Below are 19,901 nucleotides of genomic sequence, written 5' to 3'. Positions count from 1 at the left end.
AGGGGGGGCAGGTGCCCCCCTGAAATTTCAATTTTTTTCACTACTGAAATACCATATTTGCCCCCCCTACAAAAAAAAAAAAAAAAAAAAAAATCAATTAAGTTCATTCACGTTACTTCCCTTTCCAGCTTTCCTTTTTTTTTTTTTTTGATAGAAGTGATAAAACCTTTCTAGCTTTCCTAGTAGTAGTAGACTTCTACCCCTATAAGTAGTACAATTCTAATATTCTCTATAACAACTTTGCTACACTTACCTCGGATTAGAAGTCAGTAGAACTCTGAAAAAAAAAAAAAAAAAAAAAAAAAAAAAAAAAAAATTATATATAATGCAAACAAGGCACGCCTCCCATCACAACGAAAAAAATTTCTTTTCAATCCAGTCTCTTTCTTTGGATCTCAGAGTTGCTGTGTAGTTTTTAAAAGCATTCAAGTTGGGTTTTTAAGTTACATTCAAATATTTATAGGTATGCATACTCTTAATACTTTTGCTTTGATTTATTTATTTATTTAATTTTTTAAAGAATCAAATTATATGTTTAAACTGTTTATATTTAGATGGATCTCTTAATTTGACTATTCTTAACCATAAATTTATAATTCAAATTATATGTTTAAACTATTTGTATTTATAATGATCTCCTCATTTGATTATTCTTAATCATAGATTGTAATTTTTTTTTCTTTATTTTAATGATATGACATATATATTTGTAATTAATTGAGATTATGGAGAATCTTGATCATAATAATGAGTCTGGATCAAATCCTAAACGAACTCGTATCGAAGTGGATGTTGCAAATCTTCCCACGGATCCTGGTTTAAGAATAAAAATTTGTAACTATCATCCTAATGAAAGAGATCAAATTAGAAGGAATTATCTACAAAATAAACCTTGTCAACCAGTTGATCATGATTTTCCACAAAGTCAATTTGGTAAAACAAAGCGTCGATTTAATCCAATGTGGTTCAAAGACTATCCTAGTTGGTTGGAATATAGCATTACGAAAGATGCTGCATATTGTCTATTTTGTTATCTATTTCGACCTGATACTAGTGATCAAGGAGGGGGAGACTCATTTGTTACTGAAGGATTCAGAAATTGGAAAAAGAAGGAGAAATTACAGAATCACGTTGGGGACCACAACAGTGCACATAATATAGCTCAAAGAAAATGTGAAGCTTTGTTAAACCAGAGACAAAGTATTCAAACAGTTATAAATAAGCAATCGGATGTTGAGAAAAGGGAATATCGAACTCGTTTGAATGCATCAATGGATTGTATTTGTTTTCTACAACGGCAAGGATTAGCATTTCGTGGCCATGATGAATCTAAAGACTCCAATAATCAAGGAAATTTCCTTGAATTATTACGGTTTCTTGCAAATCACAATGAAGAAATTGATAAGGCAGTCCTCGAAATGCTCTTGAAAATCATCAAATGACCTCTCCTGATATCCAAAAAGAAATAGCAAATGTTGCAGCAGTTGAGACAATAAATGCTATTATTAAAGATATTGGAGACTCATTATTTGCTATTATAGTTGATGAATCACGTGATATGTCTACTAAAGAACAAATGGCAATTGCTTTGCGCTATGTGGACAAACTGGGACATGTGAATGAGTGCTTTTTAGGCATTACACATGTTAATAATACATCAGCAGTGACACTAAAGAGTGCAATTGAGGAAGTATTTAATAAACATAGCTTAAGCATTAGTAGATTGCGGGGACAAGGCTACGACGGGGCAAGCAACATGCAAGGTGAGTTAAATGGACTAAAAACTCTTATTTTGAAAAATAATCCTTCTGCCTATTATGTCCATTGCTTTACACATCAGCTTCAACTAACATTAGTTGCAGTAGCAAAAAATCACATCCAGATTGCAACCTTTTTTAACTTGGTTGCAAAGGTATTCAATATTGTTGGAGCATCATGCAAACGTCATGATATTCTTCGTGAAAAACGTAATGCTGAAGTTATAGAAGCACTAAAAAATAATGAAATTTCAACTGGTCGTGGCTTGAATCAAGAAATGAGTCTAAAAAGACCTGGAGATACACGTTGGAGTTCTCATTATGGTGCACTTGTTAATATTATTCACATGTTTTCTTCTGTAATTGATGTGATTGAAACTATTATAGAAGATGGTTTAGATTCTGATCAGAGAGCAGAAGCAAATATCTTAATTGGTTTACTTCAAACATTTGAATTTGTGTTTGATTTACATTTGATGAAAGGTGTGCTTGGCATAAGTAATGAGTTGTCACAGGCATTACAACAAAAAGATCAAGATATTGTGAATGCTATGAAGTTGGTTGACATTTCAAAGCAACGTTTACAGGTCATGAGAGATGATGGGTGGAACTCTTTGCTAGAGGAGGTTTCTGCATTTTGTGAAAAAAATAATATTGATGTTCCTGATATGGATGATTTTTATCAACCTCGGCCACGACGAAAAGCTCAAAACATGAAAAATTCACATCATTATCAAGTGGAGCTTTTTTATATTGTTATAGATATGCAACTTTAGGAACTCAATAGTCGTTTTGAAAATTCTGAATTATTACTTTGTGTTGCGTGTTTGAACCCAGATAACTTATTTTCAGCATTCAACAAGGAGAAATTGATTCGGCTTGCTCAATTTTATCCAAGTGATTTTTCAACAGTTCAAGTTTCTTTCTTGGATAACCAACTTGAGACATACATCCATGACATGCGGTCCTCTGAAGAGTTTTCAGCACTTAAAGGAATTGGACAGCTTGCTGAAAAGATGGTAGAAATGAAAAAGAATGTTTCATATCCATTGGTTTACTCATTAGTGACTTTGGCATTGATCTTACCAGTTGCAACAGCTACTATTGAAAGAGCTTTTTCAGCAATGAACATAATTAAAAATCGATTACGCAATCGAATAGGAGATCAATGGATGAATGATTGCTTAGTCACATATATTGAGAAAGATATATTCAAGGCTATTGAGTGTGAAGAAATCATGCAGCGGTTTCAAAATATGAAAAATCGTCGAGGGCAATTGAGTAAAATAAGCTAGGTGTGAAAAAATAAATTAAAGTTTACATTTTATGTTAGATTCTGTATGACAATTACATTATCATATAGTTGTTTACTTATTTTGTTATTAATATTGATTAATTTTTTTAGATCAATTTTTTACTTCCAATCTTGTCTTTTAATCTTGCCCCCCTTGACCTAAATTCCTGGCTCCGCCACTGGTTATAGGTTGCAATTGTGGTGGTGGGTCACGTCGTGAGTTGTTGTGGATGTGGTGGGCCATTGATTGGCCTGTGGTGGTTGGGTCAGTGGATCACTAGGTTTGTGTGGTGGTTTTTGGCTTATTTAGGTCGCTAGGTTATGATGTGGTAATTGTTGGTGGTGGTGTGATTGGTGGGTTTGTGGTGGTTTTTTTTTTTTTTTTTTTAATTATAGTTGCGGGGGTTTTTGGTGGGTTTGATATGGAATTTTTTTGGGGACAATGAGTTTATGGTCATGGGTTATGGCAGCTGGTTTTGTTGGTTGTGGATTGTGTGTGATGGTTGTTATGGCCAGTTATTATTTCTTCAGAGAGATAGAGAGGGGGGGGGATGAAGAATAAAGAAAGAATAAAAATAAATAAATAAATAATATTTAAATAAAGAGTTAAAAAAATAGAACCATTAATGTTGGGTGTGTTATAAAGTGGTGTGTTAAAATAGATAAAGTAAGTTTTTAAGATGCTAAAAACTAAAAAATTTAGCTTCACCATTGTAAATGCTCTAAGGTTTCATTCCTTGGCCAAAAGATCCATACAATGATTCCATTCGCGTTAAATATGATTAATATAAACTTCTACAAAATTTTGGAGGAGGGACCTACAATCATAAATTAATGCACTGCATGGGTGAGAATCATCAATCATGGGGTAATGAGATGTAATGAGGCAAATAACAGATTTTGCATCAAGTTTTTGAATATTGAGATTGAGGGCACGAGCCAAACCATCCCGAAAAGCCCATAATTCAACTACCACATAGAATTATACATAGTTTTTCATAAATACAAATTTATATTTATGAGTTAATTTCAAAACTTGAAATTTTTATTTACATATATGTTGTGGTTGATGCTAATAAAAGTAGTGTTAGTAATGGAAACATGTTAAAGTATTGTTGCTCCAATAACAACTTATCATCTTTTTCTTTTTCTTTTTTTTTTAAACTCTATTAACACGACTATTTCCTCATGCGTAGTTCTCCATCCCATATTATCAAGTAATTGTAAGAATTGTGAAAAATATTATGAAATTTTTGTTCCCCTAACATTACTCTCTCTTTTGAAACCGATCCAAATTATGAAATTTGGCTTTTTATAAAAATGAAATAAGATAAGCACAGATAATAATGATGTATTTAAAATTATCCAGAGTGTCCCAGTAAAAGAAATTATTACTAGCAGAGGTATTGACTGCGAAACTATCTGCCCTCTCTGCAGAAACTACTATGAATCTATCCTTCATCTTCTTAGAGATGCCCCTATGCTATGCAAGTCTAGAGGAAGATTGGAATACCGGCTACAATGGAAGTCACCTTCAGTCTGGACTTATTTCAGTGGCTGAGAGCTAACTGTCAAAGCAGTCTAGATATCATCTCCAACAGCATAATGTGGAAAACCTTGTTCACCTTATCTGTTTGGGCACTCTAGAAACATAGAAATAGGGTTGTGTTTGAAAACACACTGCTGAACTCAGATCTGCACAATACTTGCATTAGATAGGCTATGGATTATTTTTTCGGTGCACATAATTCTCTTCGAACCAAGAGGATAAGGACAATGCAAGCTCAGTGGTTCAAACCCCATGAGGCCTAGTATAAGTTGAATACCAATGGTGCTTCATTAGGAAATCCTTGGAAAACAGGTGGAGGAGGAGGGCTGATCTGAGACCATTATGGAACATAGGTGAAAGGTTTTAGTTGCTACATAGGCAATACCACAAGTGTTATGGTAGAATTTTGGGTACCAAGGGATGGCTTGCAATTAGCATCTCAGATGGGGATCCCACGCCTAAAAGTTGAACTAGATGCAAAAATGTTGTAAACCTTGTGCTATCTAGCTCAATGCCCAATAGAGCTTATTCATCCCTCTTGAATGATTGCAGGGTCTTGCTCAACAGGTTCCAACAAGTCAATGTGACTCATGCATTTCAAAAAGCAAATAGGTGCGCAAATGCGATGGCAATGAGGAGATGCCTACAGCAGGAATGTTGTGTTATTTAATGATCATTTATCAATTGATATTTCATATTTTGTCGTATCTGATGCCAATGATATGTATTATGTAAGGCGCTATGTATTATGTAAGGCGCTATGCCAACACTAAGCCTTTACTAACTTCTTCTTTTTGAGAAATAAGCATTTACTAACTTCTTAGTTTATCAATGAATGGCCTTTTAACCAATATATATATATATATATATATATATCCATAGAAGTGATAAAATCTTCTTTAATATACTAAATTAATAAATTTTTAAAAAAAATTAAAAGGATACATGTTATAAAATAAAATATTTTTAAATATCGTGGATAATATTTTTATAATAAATGGATCATATATATATATTCCTCAATATGTATCATTGCAAAGCGGTGTGACTATAACTTTTTCATGCCATGATTTTGTGAGTTGCAGACCCACAAGAATATTTGTTTCTTGTAAGTGTAAAAAAATTGTACAATCACATATATTTTTACTAACTTATTTTACTATTTAATTTATTTTTGCTACTATTCATAGTTTTCATTATACTTTTTGGTACTATTTATAGGTCCCACACTCTCATGATATTATTTCAACTAAATTTTACCTTTATCTACAATATTTTTAACAAAAATTTTTCAATTACAACAAAATAAGTGAACTCTTTGTGAGGATACTTCCCCAATTAATCGGATTTATCCGCTTTGGGGAGCCAGTCCCTCACGGTTTATCGGCTCGTCCCCGAGTGCAGGCAGGATTTTCACCTGGACCAAGGGCTAGACCTTGTAATCGTAGGCTTGACACCAAGTCCCACATCGGTTAAAGTTCCCTCCCACACATGGTTTATAAGCTTCTGGAGCGACCATGTGTGTACCACCACTACACATGAAAATCCTGCCTGCCATGTGTGGGAGGGAACTCTAACCGATGTGGGACTTGGTGTTAAGCCTGCGATTACAAGGTCTAGCCCTTGGTCCAGGTGAAAATCCTGCCTGCACTCGGGGACGAGCCGATAAACCGTGAGGGACTGGCTCCCCAAAGCGGATAAATCCGATTAATTGGGGAAGTATCCTCACACTCTTGACACATAATGTGTCTAATTTCTTTGGCGTTTAGGCCATAACGTGTCGGGTACATGTATATGGGCACAGTGGTTCCAATGTTTTATGTCCCCGATTATCACTGCTTCATGTCACAATGATTACACCCATAATTTACCTTCTAATTAACTCAAAATTAGCATAATAATAATAAAAATATGGAGATGACATTATTATGCTGATTGCTCTCGAGTTTAGGTTAGAACAAATTTTACAGTAACCAGGGACCACCACCAAATGTGGAGGATTTGGGTTTCAGACCCATTATATATATATATATATATGCTTTAGAATAGCAAGGGCCCGAAAGAGGTCAAATCAAGTCTAGCATTCACACAAAACAAAAGAATTGCCTTTTTGAGTAGCACATCCAATAAACAAACCATTAGCTATTAGATGAATTGATGGAATGGAATCATAGAACTTTTTTTTTTTAATTAAATTTATACTCGGGAATCACATTCGTCTGCTGGCGCAAAAGAAGAAGACAACAAGGAATATATAAGAGCATCCACGTCAAGCTAAAAATTTAGCTATTTCACATCACAAAAAATTATTTTATCTATTTTATCTACACATATACTGCAGCAATGGATCTATTTTAGTTTTCTACACAATAAAATAATATAAAAATCACAATAAAATAATATATTCACTATACACAATCATCACAGTCACACACACAACTAGACAAAGAATAAAAAATTGTTTTTCTTTTTAGCTCTAAGTTACAGTGCACATCTATAGATAGATGTGCACTGTAACAATGAAGCTAAAAAACAATAGCTATAACTCCCCTATTAGATGGTGATTTTTTGTATTTAGGTTGAGCTAAAATAATTATATAGCTTTTGAGTTCCATGTGCTACCGGTGCTTTAAGAATGGACTCAGAAATAAATACAAAAGGATGCCCACTGGGCTTGCGGGCTAAACTGTAAGCTGACACAATTACACTCATAGCCTCCTTGGTGCTTTCGTAACTTTCTTAACAATATTTTGGCCCCAAATTGTAGAGCTTCTAGGTTCAGTAGGGGAAGCTTCTAGGCACCATATATGACCCAAAAGAAATTCTGTTAAAAAAATGGTAAATATATAAGAAGTCACATATGGTTTCAATATATTATTTCTTCTAGCATATGAATTTTTTTTTTTTGAGAGATAATTACAATATGCTGCTAACCCCGCAGCTCGAATCCTTTCCCCCTAAACCATTATGCACTTTGTACATGGAGAGGTATCAATTCAGCTATAAGGCCTTTGGCATATGAAACTGTCCTTGTTGCTAGAGGTATATTGATAGTGAATAGTATATTGCTCCAGTTTCACTTGCCCATCGAATGGTGTTTTATAATTCTATACTTGCGTAAAAGTCAAATTAGCAAGAAGAACTATAGAACTTTTAGGGTATGTTTGGTAACTGTTTTTTCCCCTTATTTTTCCTTTTCAAAAATAATTTTCTATTTTTAAGACTAAAAAACTTGTTTGGCAAACCAAAATAGACAGAAAACAAAAATTGTTCTCAAAACTCAATTTATAAAGGAATCTGACAACATGCAAATGACTGTTTTCAGTTTCTAATTTTCAAAAGTCAATGAATATATGTATTTAATTTAATGAATTTATCTCATTTAACGAGTTATCATTAGAGTCCAAATTCTAGTAACAACATATTTTAGTATTTTATATTTTTTTTTGCAAAAAACAATATTTTTAATTTCAACTAACCAAACATTTTTTTTATTTCAAAAATATAAGAAAATTGTTTTTCCTTTATGATGATGCCAAGAAAATCAGTAGGCTGGATGCTTCGGACTAGAAAGGACTACTGGATCTTTCTACGGCCTGAAAAAGAAAGAAAAGCGTATCGTGCGGCGACGGCCGGCTGCCAAAAGTCCTCCGATACGGCAAAGTTAGTTTTTCCTCTAAGTTATTTGAGTTCCAACTTTTTTGGAGTCAAAACCGAACATACCTCGGGTTTGTCCGAGAACAGCCTTTATATAGTGTTATCATAGGCGGTTACCAAAATTGGAACTTCTCCGGCTTCAAGGAGAGATAGAAATCAAACGTAACTTGCATAACCGTCCGGGAAGTTATGCTCTTGTTTCACAACGGGATACCCGCGGTTACGCGTGGGATAAGGGATTATCATATCTCATTTGGAGATTTTCCTAAGTGTGACAACCTCGTCCTTGAGTTCCTCAGTTGGGCGTGCTTTGTTTCGCACGCGGGCCGCCTCGTCTAACGGGTGAATTTGCTCAAGACGAGGATGTCGACACTCCGAACGAGTGCATCACTCGATGGTGCGTACCTCGTCTCGAGCTCTTCTTCCCTGGACGAGGCACTTGTAGGTAAGTTTCGAGGGTGTTTATGGTAGTAGGTGGGCTATGGACGACCTTTATGGACGACTTGGAGATAGGCTATATTATTCCCCTATCAGTTGCCCCCCGTTCTAAGGTCGTCCAAAGCTCTTTTGTTTCTTCGACTCGTTTCAACACATTATTTCACGTGTCTCAAAGTAAGGGACGAGGTTGCCAAGGCTTCATATTATGTCACGTGTCATTACTTACTCGGGTTAACCGTTGTGTGGGTTAGGGTTTTCGAGGAGGTTGCCACGTGGTTCTTCCTGATTGGTCATTGCGTTCTGGGTTTTACTTTTCAACGCCTATAAATAGTGGATTTCCTCCCCTACCCTCCTCATTCTTAAAATTCTCTCGTTTGACATCTCTCGTCCATCGCCTCGTCTAGGAGTATTCCAGCGTCCTTTAGTTTTCTTCGTCTAGAGCCAGGTATTTTCTCTACGCTCGTTTTAGGCTTCCCTTACATTTCCAAAATGTCCGAAAGTTTTTCTTCGTCTAGCAATAGCGTTGATAGGGAGATCGATGAATATCGTAACACAACTAGCTATAGTGGCTCTAGTAGTGACAAGAAGAGGAGTAGTGGTAACACCTCAGACGAGTATGTTTCTGGGGTTCCTGGGGTTCCCTTAGAAGTTTTCCAGGAAGAATTTAGGACGAGGGTAGCATCTGGGTCTAGGGCTGGTCCTTCTAGCGCGCCCTCGTCCACTAGAAGGGACGAGGTTGAGATCAGAGGTACCTGCGCTCGTCGGGGTTCCACCAAGACGACGAGAGAAAACTAACGTCCCTTAGGAGTTGGTACCAAATCCCGACGAGCTAAATCCTAGATTGGCCGTCCGTGATGAGTGGTGTTGCCAACCTCATTTTGGCATTGGGGTTTATGAAGCCTATCTTCTAGGGGGTCTTAGGCCAGCCTCTCAATGCTTTTGCCAGGGAGTTGCTTACTAGGTTAGGTATAGGTTTATGTCAATTAAATCCTAATGCATGGAGACTAGTTGTTTCTATGCAAATTTTGTGGAGAGAGGTTTTCGAAGGGGGCTGTCCTCTTACCGTGGACGAGTTCCTTTTTTGCTATAAACCCTCGAAATTAGTCAATCTCGTGGCTTTTATCAATTCACACGGAGAAAAGACTCGTAGGATAATTAAATCTTTGGTCACCTCGCATAGAGTTGGAAGACGGAGTTCTTCTTCGTCTTAAGGTTTTTGGGCGAGGACGCCCCGTCGATGTGGGCAGGATTCATTTCCCCCATATACAGTAGATTTAGTGAACCTTCGTCCTGAAGGTATGCTCACCACTACCTAGCATCGCCTTCATTACATATCTTTATGGGCTAATTTCTTCGTCCTTGTTGCGAGGTGTTAGTGAGGCCGTCGTTGAGCAGTTCCATCTAGGACGCGTCCAAAGCTCGTCTTCACCCGAGAGGGACTTCCACTCTTTGGTTACCTTGCAGCGTCTCGCAACTTGGGGACTTGGCCCCCGAGCCTCTCCCCGAAGCCTTAGCCCACGAGATTACGCTCCGCCGACGTTAGTTCTCGTCTTGCCTTTCCTCTCCTTTTTTTTTTTTTTTTTTTTTTTTTTACTTTTAATTATTATGATTTATTTTTGGGTTGGCTACCCGTAAGGAAAAACAAGGCAAAGGGGTCGTGGACGAGCGTGGCAAGCAAGACACTGAAACTAGGGCTCGTCCTTCTGTTGGCGATAAGAGGAGCCTGTCAAAGGCCATCAACCTTGAAAACCTCCCCAGCAGGATAGGGGAATAATATAGCCTATCTCCAAGTCGTCCATAAAGGTCGTCCATAGCCCACCTACTACCATAAACACCCTCAGAAACTTACCTACAAGTGCCTCGTCCAGGGAAGAAGAGCTCAAGACGAGGTACGCACCATCAGAGTGATGCACTCGTTCAGAGTGTCGACATCCTCGTCTTGAGCAAATTCACCCGTTAGACGAGGCAGCCCCCGCGTGCGAAACAAAGCACGCCCAACTGAGGAACTCAAGGACGAGGTTGTCACACTTAGGAAAATCTCCAAATGAGATATGATAATCCCTTATCCCACGCGTAACCGCCAGGTATCCGTTGTGAAACAAGAGCATAACTTCCAGACGGTTATGCAAGTTACGTTTGATTTCTATCTCTCCTTGAAGCCAGGAGAAGTTCCAATTTTGGTAACCGCCTATGATAACACTATATAAAGGTCAAGCTTTCGTACAAACCCAAGGTATGTTCGATTTTTGACTCCAAAAAAGTTGGAACTCAAATAACTTAGAGGAAAAAACTAACTTTGCCATCGGAGACTTTTGGCCGGCGCCCCTCGCTTGATACGCTTTTCTTTCTTTTCGTGCCGTAGAAAGATCCGATAGTCCTTTCTAGTCCGAAGCATCAGAATTCCTTTTTAATATCATCACTTTATATTCCCAAAAACAAGTTTTTGAAAAAAAAAAAAAAAAAACTGTTACCAAATATAATCTTAGTTTTTAGTTGTAAGCTCACACATTTTTTTTTTCTTTTTCTTTTTCTGGGGTAGGGGGGAATGGCCCAAATAAAGACAATATTGGGCTTGCGAGATTTCAAGGGAGAAAGAGATGAACTGAGACTGAGAAAGAGAAAAAAATAGAGGTAAAAGGCTCGGCCCACCAAGGAACAAAAAGCCCATGGCTGAGAGTTCAGCCGAGGATCATTTCATCCTTTGTAGATGGTAGTGTGCCAAGGTTGCCTCATAGTTCAAGGAAGGCCAAGAAACTACATGGATAGAAAGGGAAGCGTATCAGACCAGCCATAGGAGATAGCGCCCAGATTCGGCAACCTTCACCTCTGCATTAAATGGGCTATACCTATTACCTACCACTACCAGTCATGCCACACTTATTACCGAATGACCCATCAGAATAGTGAAGTGTGAAAGTGAGAAAGCGAATAACAAAACTTGTAAGCACCATCTTCGGTTAAAACCGAGAATGCTAAATTAATACTTTTGGATGTCTTTTTCTCAAATCTATTTGTCCTTTGCATAAAATATTTTCTTCAAGCGCTCCCCCTTGTATCAATTTTTCTCCCATACTTTTCTAATTGGTTGAGACGATCCAGCCCCCTGTTGAATCAGAGTTTTTGACCCACACACATTCAGAGAGATTGGTTAATTTGTTCATCACTTCATTGATGTCTGCGTAGTGAAGAACGAAATATGCAGTCTTACTTTTATCCTCGCATACGGAATGCATACAGGATTGTAGTAATGTTGCCTAAATGAAAGTGGACTTGAAAAATTGTAATCATAACCTTGATATAAACTTTTAATTATTTTGTATAGAGTTGTTGATATACTGGGTAAATTGCAAAGCCACTGGGATTTTCCCTTGATTTGAATACTTTGCACATGCTACACATGTCCAGCGCCGTTTTTATATTTAAAAAAAAAAAAAAAATCCTTTTCTTGGTCATGCATGTGCACCGTGCAGCCTTCGTGGCTTCGTGCATGATTAAACTGATCCGGAGAATGCACTGGGCCATCAGAAATGGATATAAAGATTGACAGACTTCAGCAACCAATGCCAATGCCATTTTAATTTAGGTGCAATGCTTAGGGATAAAATATTTTTGAACTATTTTATTTATTTCACAACGGTTAACATTACCTATTATGATTGAAAGCAGAGATCACTTTTCCTGCTCAATGCTTACCACAAACATCACTTTTATGCACCTATTAAAACAAAAGAAGTCAACAGTTGTGAAAAAAGTTAGACACCTAGACCCTTTTTGTTTTTATTTATTTATTAATCTTATAGTTAGAGAGATAGATTTGAATCCTGAATGTCTATTTCAGAAACATCAAGAAGTGAACTAGTTGAGTTACAAGTTTCTTGCGCCTTGGCAGACTTATTATTAGTATAATAGAAAGTAAAGCCAGACACTAAACCAAATTTATTCTTGGTATATTTACTATCAAATATGACTAATGAAAACCAGATTGAGAATCACTGAATTTACAATTGATCAACATCAAACAAGATTGGCTCTAAGCCTAGGTCAATTAGGCCTTTTGCCTAGGACCCCATTTTGAAATAGGGCCCTTATTGTAGGCCTATAACTATTTTTGTTTGAAGAAAAAAAATCCATGGGGTCTGAACACTCTTTTTCACCCCAAAAATTGTGGACCCAAAAAAATTCTACCTAACTGAAAAATCTGAATTGTTTCACCAAAAAAAATGTGTTTAAGTGTATGTTTGGGTTGTGTTGAAAAGCACCCGCGTCTGCGTTTCACGTTTTCAAAGGTGGGTCTCGTGCACTGTTTACTATCAAATATGACTAATGAAAACCAGATTGAGAATCAATGAATCTACAATTGATCAATATCAAACAAGATTGGCTCTAAGCCTAGGTCAATTAGGCATTTTGCCTAGGACCCCATTTTGAAATAGGGCCCTTATTGTAGGCTTATAACTACTTTTGTTTGAAGAAAAAAATACATGGGGTCCGAACACTCTTTTTCACCCCACTCTTTTTCACCCCAAAATTGTGGACCCAAAAAAATTCTACCTAACTGAAAAATCTGAATTGTTTCACCAAAAAAAGTGTTTGTTAAGTGTATGTTTGGGTAGTGCTAAAAAGCACTTGCGTCTAAGTTTCACGTTTTCAGATGTGGATTTTGTGCATTGTTCACAGGACCAATAAGTACTTTTTTTTACCAAAAATAACTTCAAAACTGGGTCTCACGGCACAATTCACACATTTAAAAATTATTTTGCTACAGTGTTTTCAGTTTTCAACAATAAGCGTTATTCAAAAACACCTTAAATCATCATTGACAATCAATAACCCCTAATGGCTTGGGCTTCAATTTTCGTACTTCAATCTCTCACATGGCAGATGCTCAATATTAGTAGCACAATCTCCCACACAGTTACACACAACAATCTCTAAAATTCCTTCTGAAAAATTACGTTAATCTCATTTCGTTGAATTTTATTTTAACGATGATATTTAATTCTCTATTTGAATCATGGTAATAGATTCTCTATATGAAATTAATCGTTTTTTAATATAATATATATGAAATTAATCTTGATTTGATTAGTATTAATTTAACGAGCATATGTTAAATTGTTCTTTGCTTGGCCATGCTAAGATTATCATGTATATTGTTAAGCGAAATTGCAATAATGCCTTTGATAAATTAGATTCTATTATTTTACACCTCAAAATTTATTTTATTCATGCCATACTATAATTTTATACTATTATAGATAGTATTTCTTTTATTTGTAAATGTTTCCTAATTACAAATGTCTACTAGTAAACTAAACATACGAAAGAAGAATATTAGACAAATTAATTGAATCTTAAATGGAATCTCTCGATAAATTGTTACTGCAATTTTAAAAATATAATAGAAGATTTGCGTGAAAAATCTAACAAATTAATAAGAAATTCATTATATATATCTGTCTATATATATATATATTTATTTATTTATTTATTTAAAAGAGTTCAAAGATAATGAAACAATACAATAAAAAGATAACAATAAGAATAATCATAATGAAATTCAAACATGTAATATAACAATCCTTGATTATATAAAAAAACTTTTTCTTACAAATACATGTATCACTTTATCACTTATAGGATTTTAATGACAATACTTGTTTAAATTCAAACATGTAATATAACAATTCTTGATTATATAAAAAAACTTTTTTTTACAAATACATGTATCACTTTATCACTTATTGGATTTTAATGACAATACTTGTTTTAGTTGTTTCTGTATAATTTTTTTTTTCCAAAAAATTAAATTAGTAAAGTCCTAAGTTAAGATGATTATGTCAAAAGAAGATTAAATGAATTAGTCATATTATCAATTGAAAATGAGATATTAGCCAAATCTAAACATAAAAAAGTTATTAATTTTGCATATCAAAATGCAAGAAGAATGGATTTTGAATAAGAAAATAAAAAAAATAAAGAAATGTAATTAAATTTATATTTGAATATTAAAAATGACCACTTATGTGGCCTTAGGTCTTAAACAGAGCCTGATACTATTGTAAAGTTTATATCCAAGTGTTACCACTTTAGCTGTCATTGTAGTAATTCAGACCCTAATTCTTTTCTTTTTCTTTTTTCAATTTCCTACTGCTAGATAGAATAATTTATAAATCAATCATGATCCATGAATATCATCTCCACCAGTGTTATTAATGCCTCAAAAGAGTTAAAATTCAAACCTCTCAAAAAAACCAAGTCACTGACACACCTAGGAATTCCTCTCTTGCCTTACTCCACACACTGGTCAGGAAAGCTATCCCATAAACACCTAATCATAGGACCAAAAACATAGAATTGAAAATTTTCAAGCATAACTTTATCTAAAAGATGTGGCCCTCAGGAAATGATCCGCATAGAAGTTGAACCATTAAGGTGAATTCAATGAAGGGGGGGGATGTATAATAGTCCTTGCCCCCAATGTACTCATGGGACACAAAAACAAGGGAGACCACTCTTGGGCCCCTCTGATAGCCACTAGACAAACAAAAAGATAACTTTAGTATGCAAAGTCCCTTGTATTAATCAAAAATTGTAGGCCCGCAAGCCACACATGTACCACTTTTAAGCAAATATATCCTATTCTTTTACATGCAAACGGGGATTGCCTAGTTAATCATAATAACACGAACTGAAAACATGTTATAATATTCCCACCACCGCTCATCACTATCATGAATCATACGATAGCAAAACGCGTTTTACAGAAAAGGGTATTTCTTTTTCTTCTTCTTCTTCTTCTTCTTTTTTTTTTTTTTTTTTTTCTTTTTTTTTTTTACATATAATTCTTACTAATATGATATCAATAGAGAATTGCAATGGAAAAATTTTAAAGGACAAATATTATATCTTCATTTCTGCTATATAAGCTTCTTGGATCTACACTTGTGCTTAGCAACTCCTAAACCAGGGGCTGTTTTGCATTAACTAGTATCAACAGATGAGGTGCCACAGAAATTAAATATATGTTTACCTGTTATTGTTGTTGCTGTTGCTGTTTGGCCGAAGCAATATCGATAGAATATCAGAAAATTGAGGGCGCTTTGCAGGAATATTGTTCCAGCACTTTGTCATCAAAGATTTTAGAATTTGTGGGCAGTCCTTGGGGATCTCTGGCCTAAGGCCACAAGCAGCAATCCCAACCGCTGCTTGCACAGGTGAATATGCAGAATAAGCAGCCTCACCAGTCACCATCTCCCATATTACCATCCCAAAACTATATGCATTACTCATCCATGTCTCAGAAACACTCTCCGGGTCGCCTGCAATTATCTGTTCACAACCCCAAAAATAAAAAAAAGATGGAAATGAGTCAAATGATTACCAGTTTCAGAACTTGCAAAACTCACTGAATGCTAAAGGAGGAGGCCAATTTTTGTATACTACAAGTCACTAAGCTTGGATATATAGAATTAAATATATGTGAGTTGAATTAAATTTCAAAAAAAAAAAAAAAACTTCCAATTAAGTTCTATTTTTTAAGTGTTTCCTAACTCCTACAAATGCTATACTTCGGAAGAACACAGTGAGTCTAAAGATATTAAGGCTGCCACCAAATGGATTATTAAGTTAAAAATTGCAATCTACACTCGCATAATCTTTTCCTTCCAAAATAAAGAATGTGCACATAAGCCCTCCGAACATATTCGGCACTTATCAAAAGTTATTGATCCTTAAATTGCTTTGTAAGACATCAATAGCCTAAACATTTTGTAGCTAAAAAAGTTAGGAAAAAGTAATGCCCACACCGTGGGCTACAAATTATACTTTTTTTTTCCCTTCTTTGGCTTTTCTTTTCGGTGTTTTCCTGGGGTGGGGGAGGAGGTGGCTTCAAAAGGCAGGTTAGGAAAATGACTAATAACATTCGGACTAAAATCATGCTATAAAGCTAAAAGATGCATTCTGTGGGCTCCATTAATTGAACCTAATTTGATAAAAGTGGCACTTTGGGACCAAGCTGATTTGTTTACAGAATATATAGGAGTGCTTAGATAAAGGTAAACACAATATTGAAATGTAAAGCAAATACAATTATGAAGACATGTTACGCATGCTCAAACAATGATGTTGGGATAATGACAGAAAGTCTCTTTAATAAGTATAGACTGATCCTTAGAACTGCAATCACACACAATGGATCTAAATGTTTTTGAAGACAGTAAAATATGTACTATTTTTTCCTAGAAGGAAAAATGTTTACAATTGGATACCTAAAAGGTTTATTTAGGTAAAGTTGCATTACCTTTTCCGGTTGGCAATTATTAAGATAGCAAAAATGCTTTAATGTAATGGTTGACACATAATTTAAATCAAATCTGGTGTAAAAGTTATATACCAAACATCCACCAAAACTTGCAAAAGACACTAAGTTCAAACTAGTAAACAGTTCTCCCTGACCGAATTAAGGATATAACAGTAAAATAATCAAACAAGCGATCAAGGTTTCATAAAATGCATTCAGATGATTGGACAACACATGGATGGATTTGAAAGTGATTCCATCATGTCAAATGATATTAAAACTTCACATAATTAAGTTTCTTAAAATCCTAAGGAGTATCACAAAATACAGTTGTGTAATTAGGAAAGCAATGATAGTATTTTCTTTCAGCATCGTTCAGCAGTCAAAGGCGCAATTCCCATCCATGCATTTAATGGCTCTATCGAGTTGTAGAATAATTTATTCTAAATGCAATTGATATAGAGTGGAATAATATCATTACTGTTTATGTGAAATGCTCTTAACTAATTAGATAAATTACTTTGACAAAGAGAAATCATAATTTTATAGTTGTAATTGTCTTGCTACGCAAGGATCTAGGTTAATTGAAATCAAGGTCATAGGGGGCAAACCTCTGGAGCTAGCCACCGATAACCATCAGTTTCATACTCCATGGCCTCACCAACACTCTTGCAGGCAGCAACGATACCTGTATCCCCCAAGCAAGCATTTCCATGCCTGTCCAACAAAATCCTTTGCGTATTTAGGTCTCTATATGCAACACCATGATCATTCATGAACTTAATACCCTCGGCTACATCAACAGCAATTCTGATAGTTTCCTTACTCTGAAGCTTCTTGCTCTTTAGCAATAAGTCATGAACTGATCCACCTTCCATCAACTTTGTCACCACACACAACCCATGATTTTCATCGACACATACACCATAGAATTGCAGAATGTTTCTATGTCCACAAGTCATCAGCTCCAACAGATCCTTTCGGAGCTCAAATTCATAAGAATTCCCCTTGTCACACCCCTTAAGCTTCTCAATTCCAACCCTTTTTCCCTTGTAAACTCCCTTAAAAGAATTGGGTCCAATCTGATCGATAAACTCAAGACTATCCGAGCTCAACAGCCATTTCCCAATCTCATCCCCTCCTGACTGAATCGTTTGCCATTCATCGACCGAAACAACAAAAGACGAAGTTGGTAATGGCATCTGAAGTTGAATCTTAGTGTTCAAATTTTCAATCCCATTTCTAAAATTCTGGTCACCAGGTTCTTCTTCAATCTCCCCAAAGTCTCTCCCTCTGGTGCTCTCTTCCTGACACCCACAAAGCCCAAATGGGAGCTTCACTGTACTAGTTTTCGGCTTCTTAATAGCATATTTAAGAGCATTTTCGACCCGGGTCTTGAACGATTTCTCTTGCCCAGCTTGAACCAGAAGAATAACAACCCCAAGAGTAAACCCCTTCTTTTCAAAGATCTGTATCTTCTTGCAGCAAATGGACACATTATCCAATGCCCCCGACATCGCCGGCCATGAAATCGAAGAGTTACAAGCAAATGTGAGCTTATATGCACACCCTTGACCTTGAGCTTCATCATCTGTCGCCTCTTGAATCAACATCGCTGGTTGGTCATCCCCCGATGCCTCCTCTATCAACTTAATATGAAGAAACACTTCTTTCATATCAAATCCCGCTTGAGCATAACTGTCCAAATTAATCACTTTAAAGCAACTTATAAAGAATTGTAAAATAAATAAAACTAAATTCAACTATTGTCTATATCATTCAATTTCTTCCACTTTCTCAGTAACCAAACAGAGTAAAAAGCTAAAAGACTGAATCTTTGAGATAGATAAACCCAAACCTGAGTGGCAATGAATCATAATGCTTGCGAATATTGGAGACGAGCTTCTCAGGGAGCTGGCTACCTGGGTACAGCTGAGTGAGGTTCCTTACAACGCTACCCCACACCACCTTTCTACAGCTCTCCACCTTTGACGAAGAAGAAGAAGAAGAAGACGAAGACGAGGAAGAGAGAGGTGGCACGTCACGTGCGGAGTCCAGATTCAGTGTGTTCTTCAACGAAGCGAGTGCCTCCGACACGTTCCGGCTCAGCTTCTGTAGCCGCTTCTGCATTGCCGAAGACTCCTTACTGGCTCCGGCTCCAGCTCCGGCTACGGCTCCCGAGCCAGCTGAGATCCCCATGGGCGAGCCCTCCGATCTGTCGTTCGTTCTCATCAGCACCTGCTCCACCATGTCCTCGTCAGTACTGGCTCGGCTCGACCAGCACTCCAGCGCGGCAGCCATATATAGCTAGCTAGCTAAAAAACACCAAATGTGGCTCAGCTTCAGCTTCAGCTTCGGCTTTCAAAGTTCAAACTCAGATTTCTCTCTCAAGTGTTTTGTTTATCATATCATTTGTTTTGCTTTTCTGACAAGAGTGGAATGGTGCCTGGAGGTTTGTTTTGTTTTGTTTTGTTTTGTTTTAGTATGGTGAGTGAGTGAGTGAGCGAGCGAGCGAGTAATGTAAATGGAATACTACTAAATAATGCGCGGTCTGAATCTGATTGATGGAGTTGAAGGCGAGGGGTGTGTGATTTATTTGACGACGGTGATGATTCTAATGGGGATGAGATGTACTACGTAAACGTGGGTCCCGCTGGACTCAATGAGAGAGATAGAGGGTGAGGGTGGGGGTGGGGTCACTTAGTACTTTGGTCTGCCATGTGACAATTTGGAAAAATTGGGATCAAGGGAATTTCTGAGCCGTTGATTGGGGGGTAAAGGCGTTGGACTTTGGTGTTTACAGCGGTTCAGATGTGCCCTCTGGCCTACGTGGTTGTGGTGTCTGTTTTTCTTTTTAAATAAAACTGGGTCCCCTGCCTAATAAAATCAATCTCCTTCCTTCCG

At 36.5% G+C, this 19,901-nt stretch overlaps 1 protein-coding gene and 1 pseudogene across 1 annotated transcript; one reads left to right on the top strand and one right to left on the bottom strand.

Moving 5' to 3' along the window:
- The first annotated feature begins 725 nt into the window (after positions 1–725).
- On the top strand, positions 726–3,052 carry LOC142605951 (uncharacterized; annotated as a pseudogene).
- A 12,530-nt stretch (positions 3,053–15,582) lies between these two features.
- On the bottom strand, positions 15,583–19,580 carry LOC142608307 (uncharacterized). Its single transcript, XM_075780056.1, has 3 exons — positions 18,856–19,580; positions 17,609–18,695; positions 15,583–16,027 (listed from the first exon to the last, which is right to left on the bottom strand). The coding sequence occupies exons 1-3, from the start codon at positions 19,296–19,298 to the stop codon at positions 15,725–15,727; spliced, it is 1,833 nt and encodes a 610-aa protein (XP_075636171.1). The 5' UTR covers positions 19,299–19,580; the 3' UTR covers positions 15,583–15,724.
- Between the last annotated feature and the right edge of the window lie 321 nt (positions 19,581–19,901).

The sequence above is a fragment of the Castanea sativa genome, chromosome 8 (genome assembly GCF_040712315.1).
Source record: "Castanea sativa cultivar Marrone di Chiusa Pesio chromosome 8, ASM4071231v1".
In the NCBI taxonomy this organism is placed as follows: Eukaryota; Viridiplantae; Streptophyta; class Magnoliopsida; order Fagales; family Fagaceae; genus Castanea; species Castanea sativa.
The sequence above is the reverse complement of the archived record's forward strand: the minus strand, read 5'-3'. Positions and strand labels throughout refer to the sequence as shown.

Bases quoted from the DNA above. Each gene is read 5' to 3' on its own strand.
- LOC142608307 (XM_075780056.1), bottom strand. From the start codon at position 19,298: ATGGCTGCCGCGCTGGAGTGCTGGTCGAGCCGAGCCAGTACTGACGAG. The intron at 18,696-18,855 runs GTTTGGGTTTAT...TAATTTGGACAG, and splicing joins TATGATTCATTGCCACTCAG to TTATGCTCAAGCGGGATTTG. The intron at 16,028-17,608 runs GTTTGCCCCCTA...GGTTGTGAACAG, and splicing joins ATCGGTGGCTAGCTCCAGAG to ATAATTGCAGGCGACCCGGA.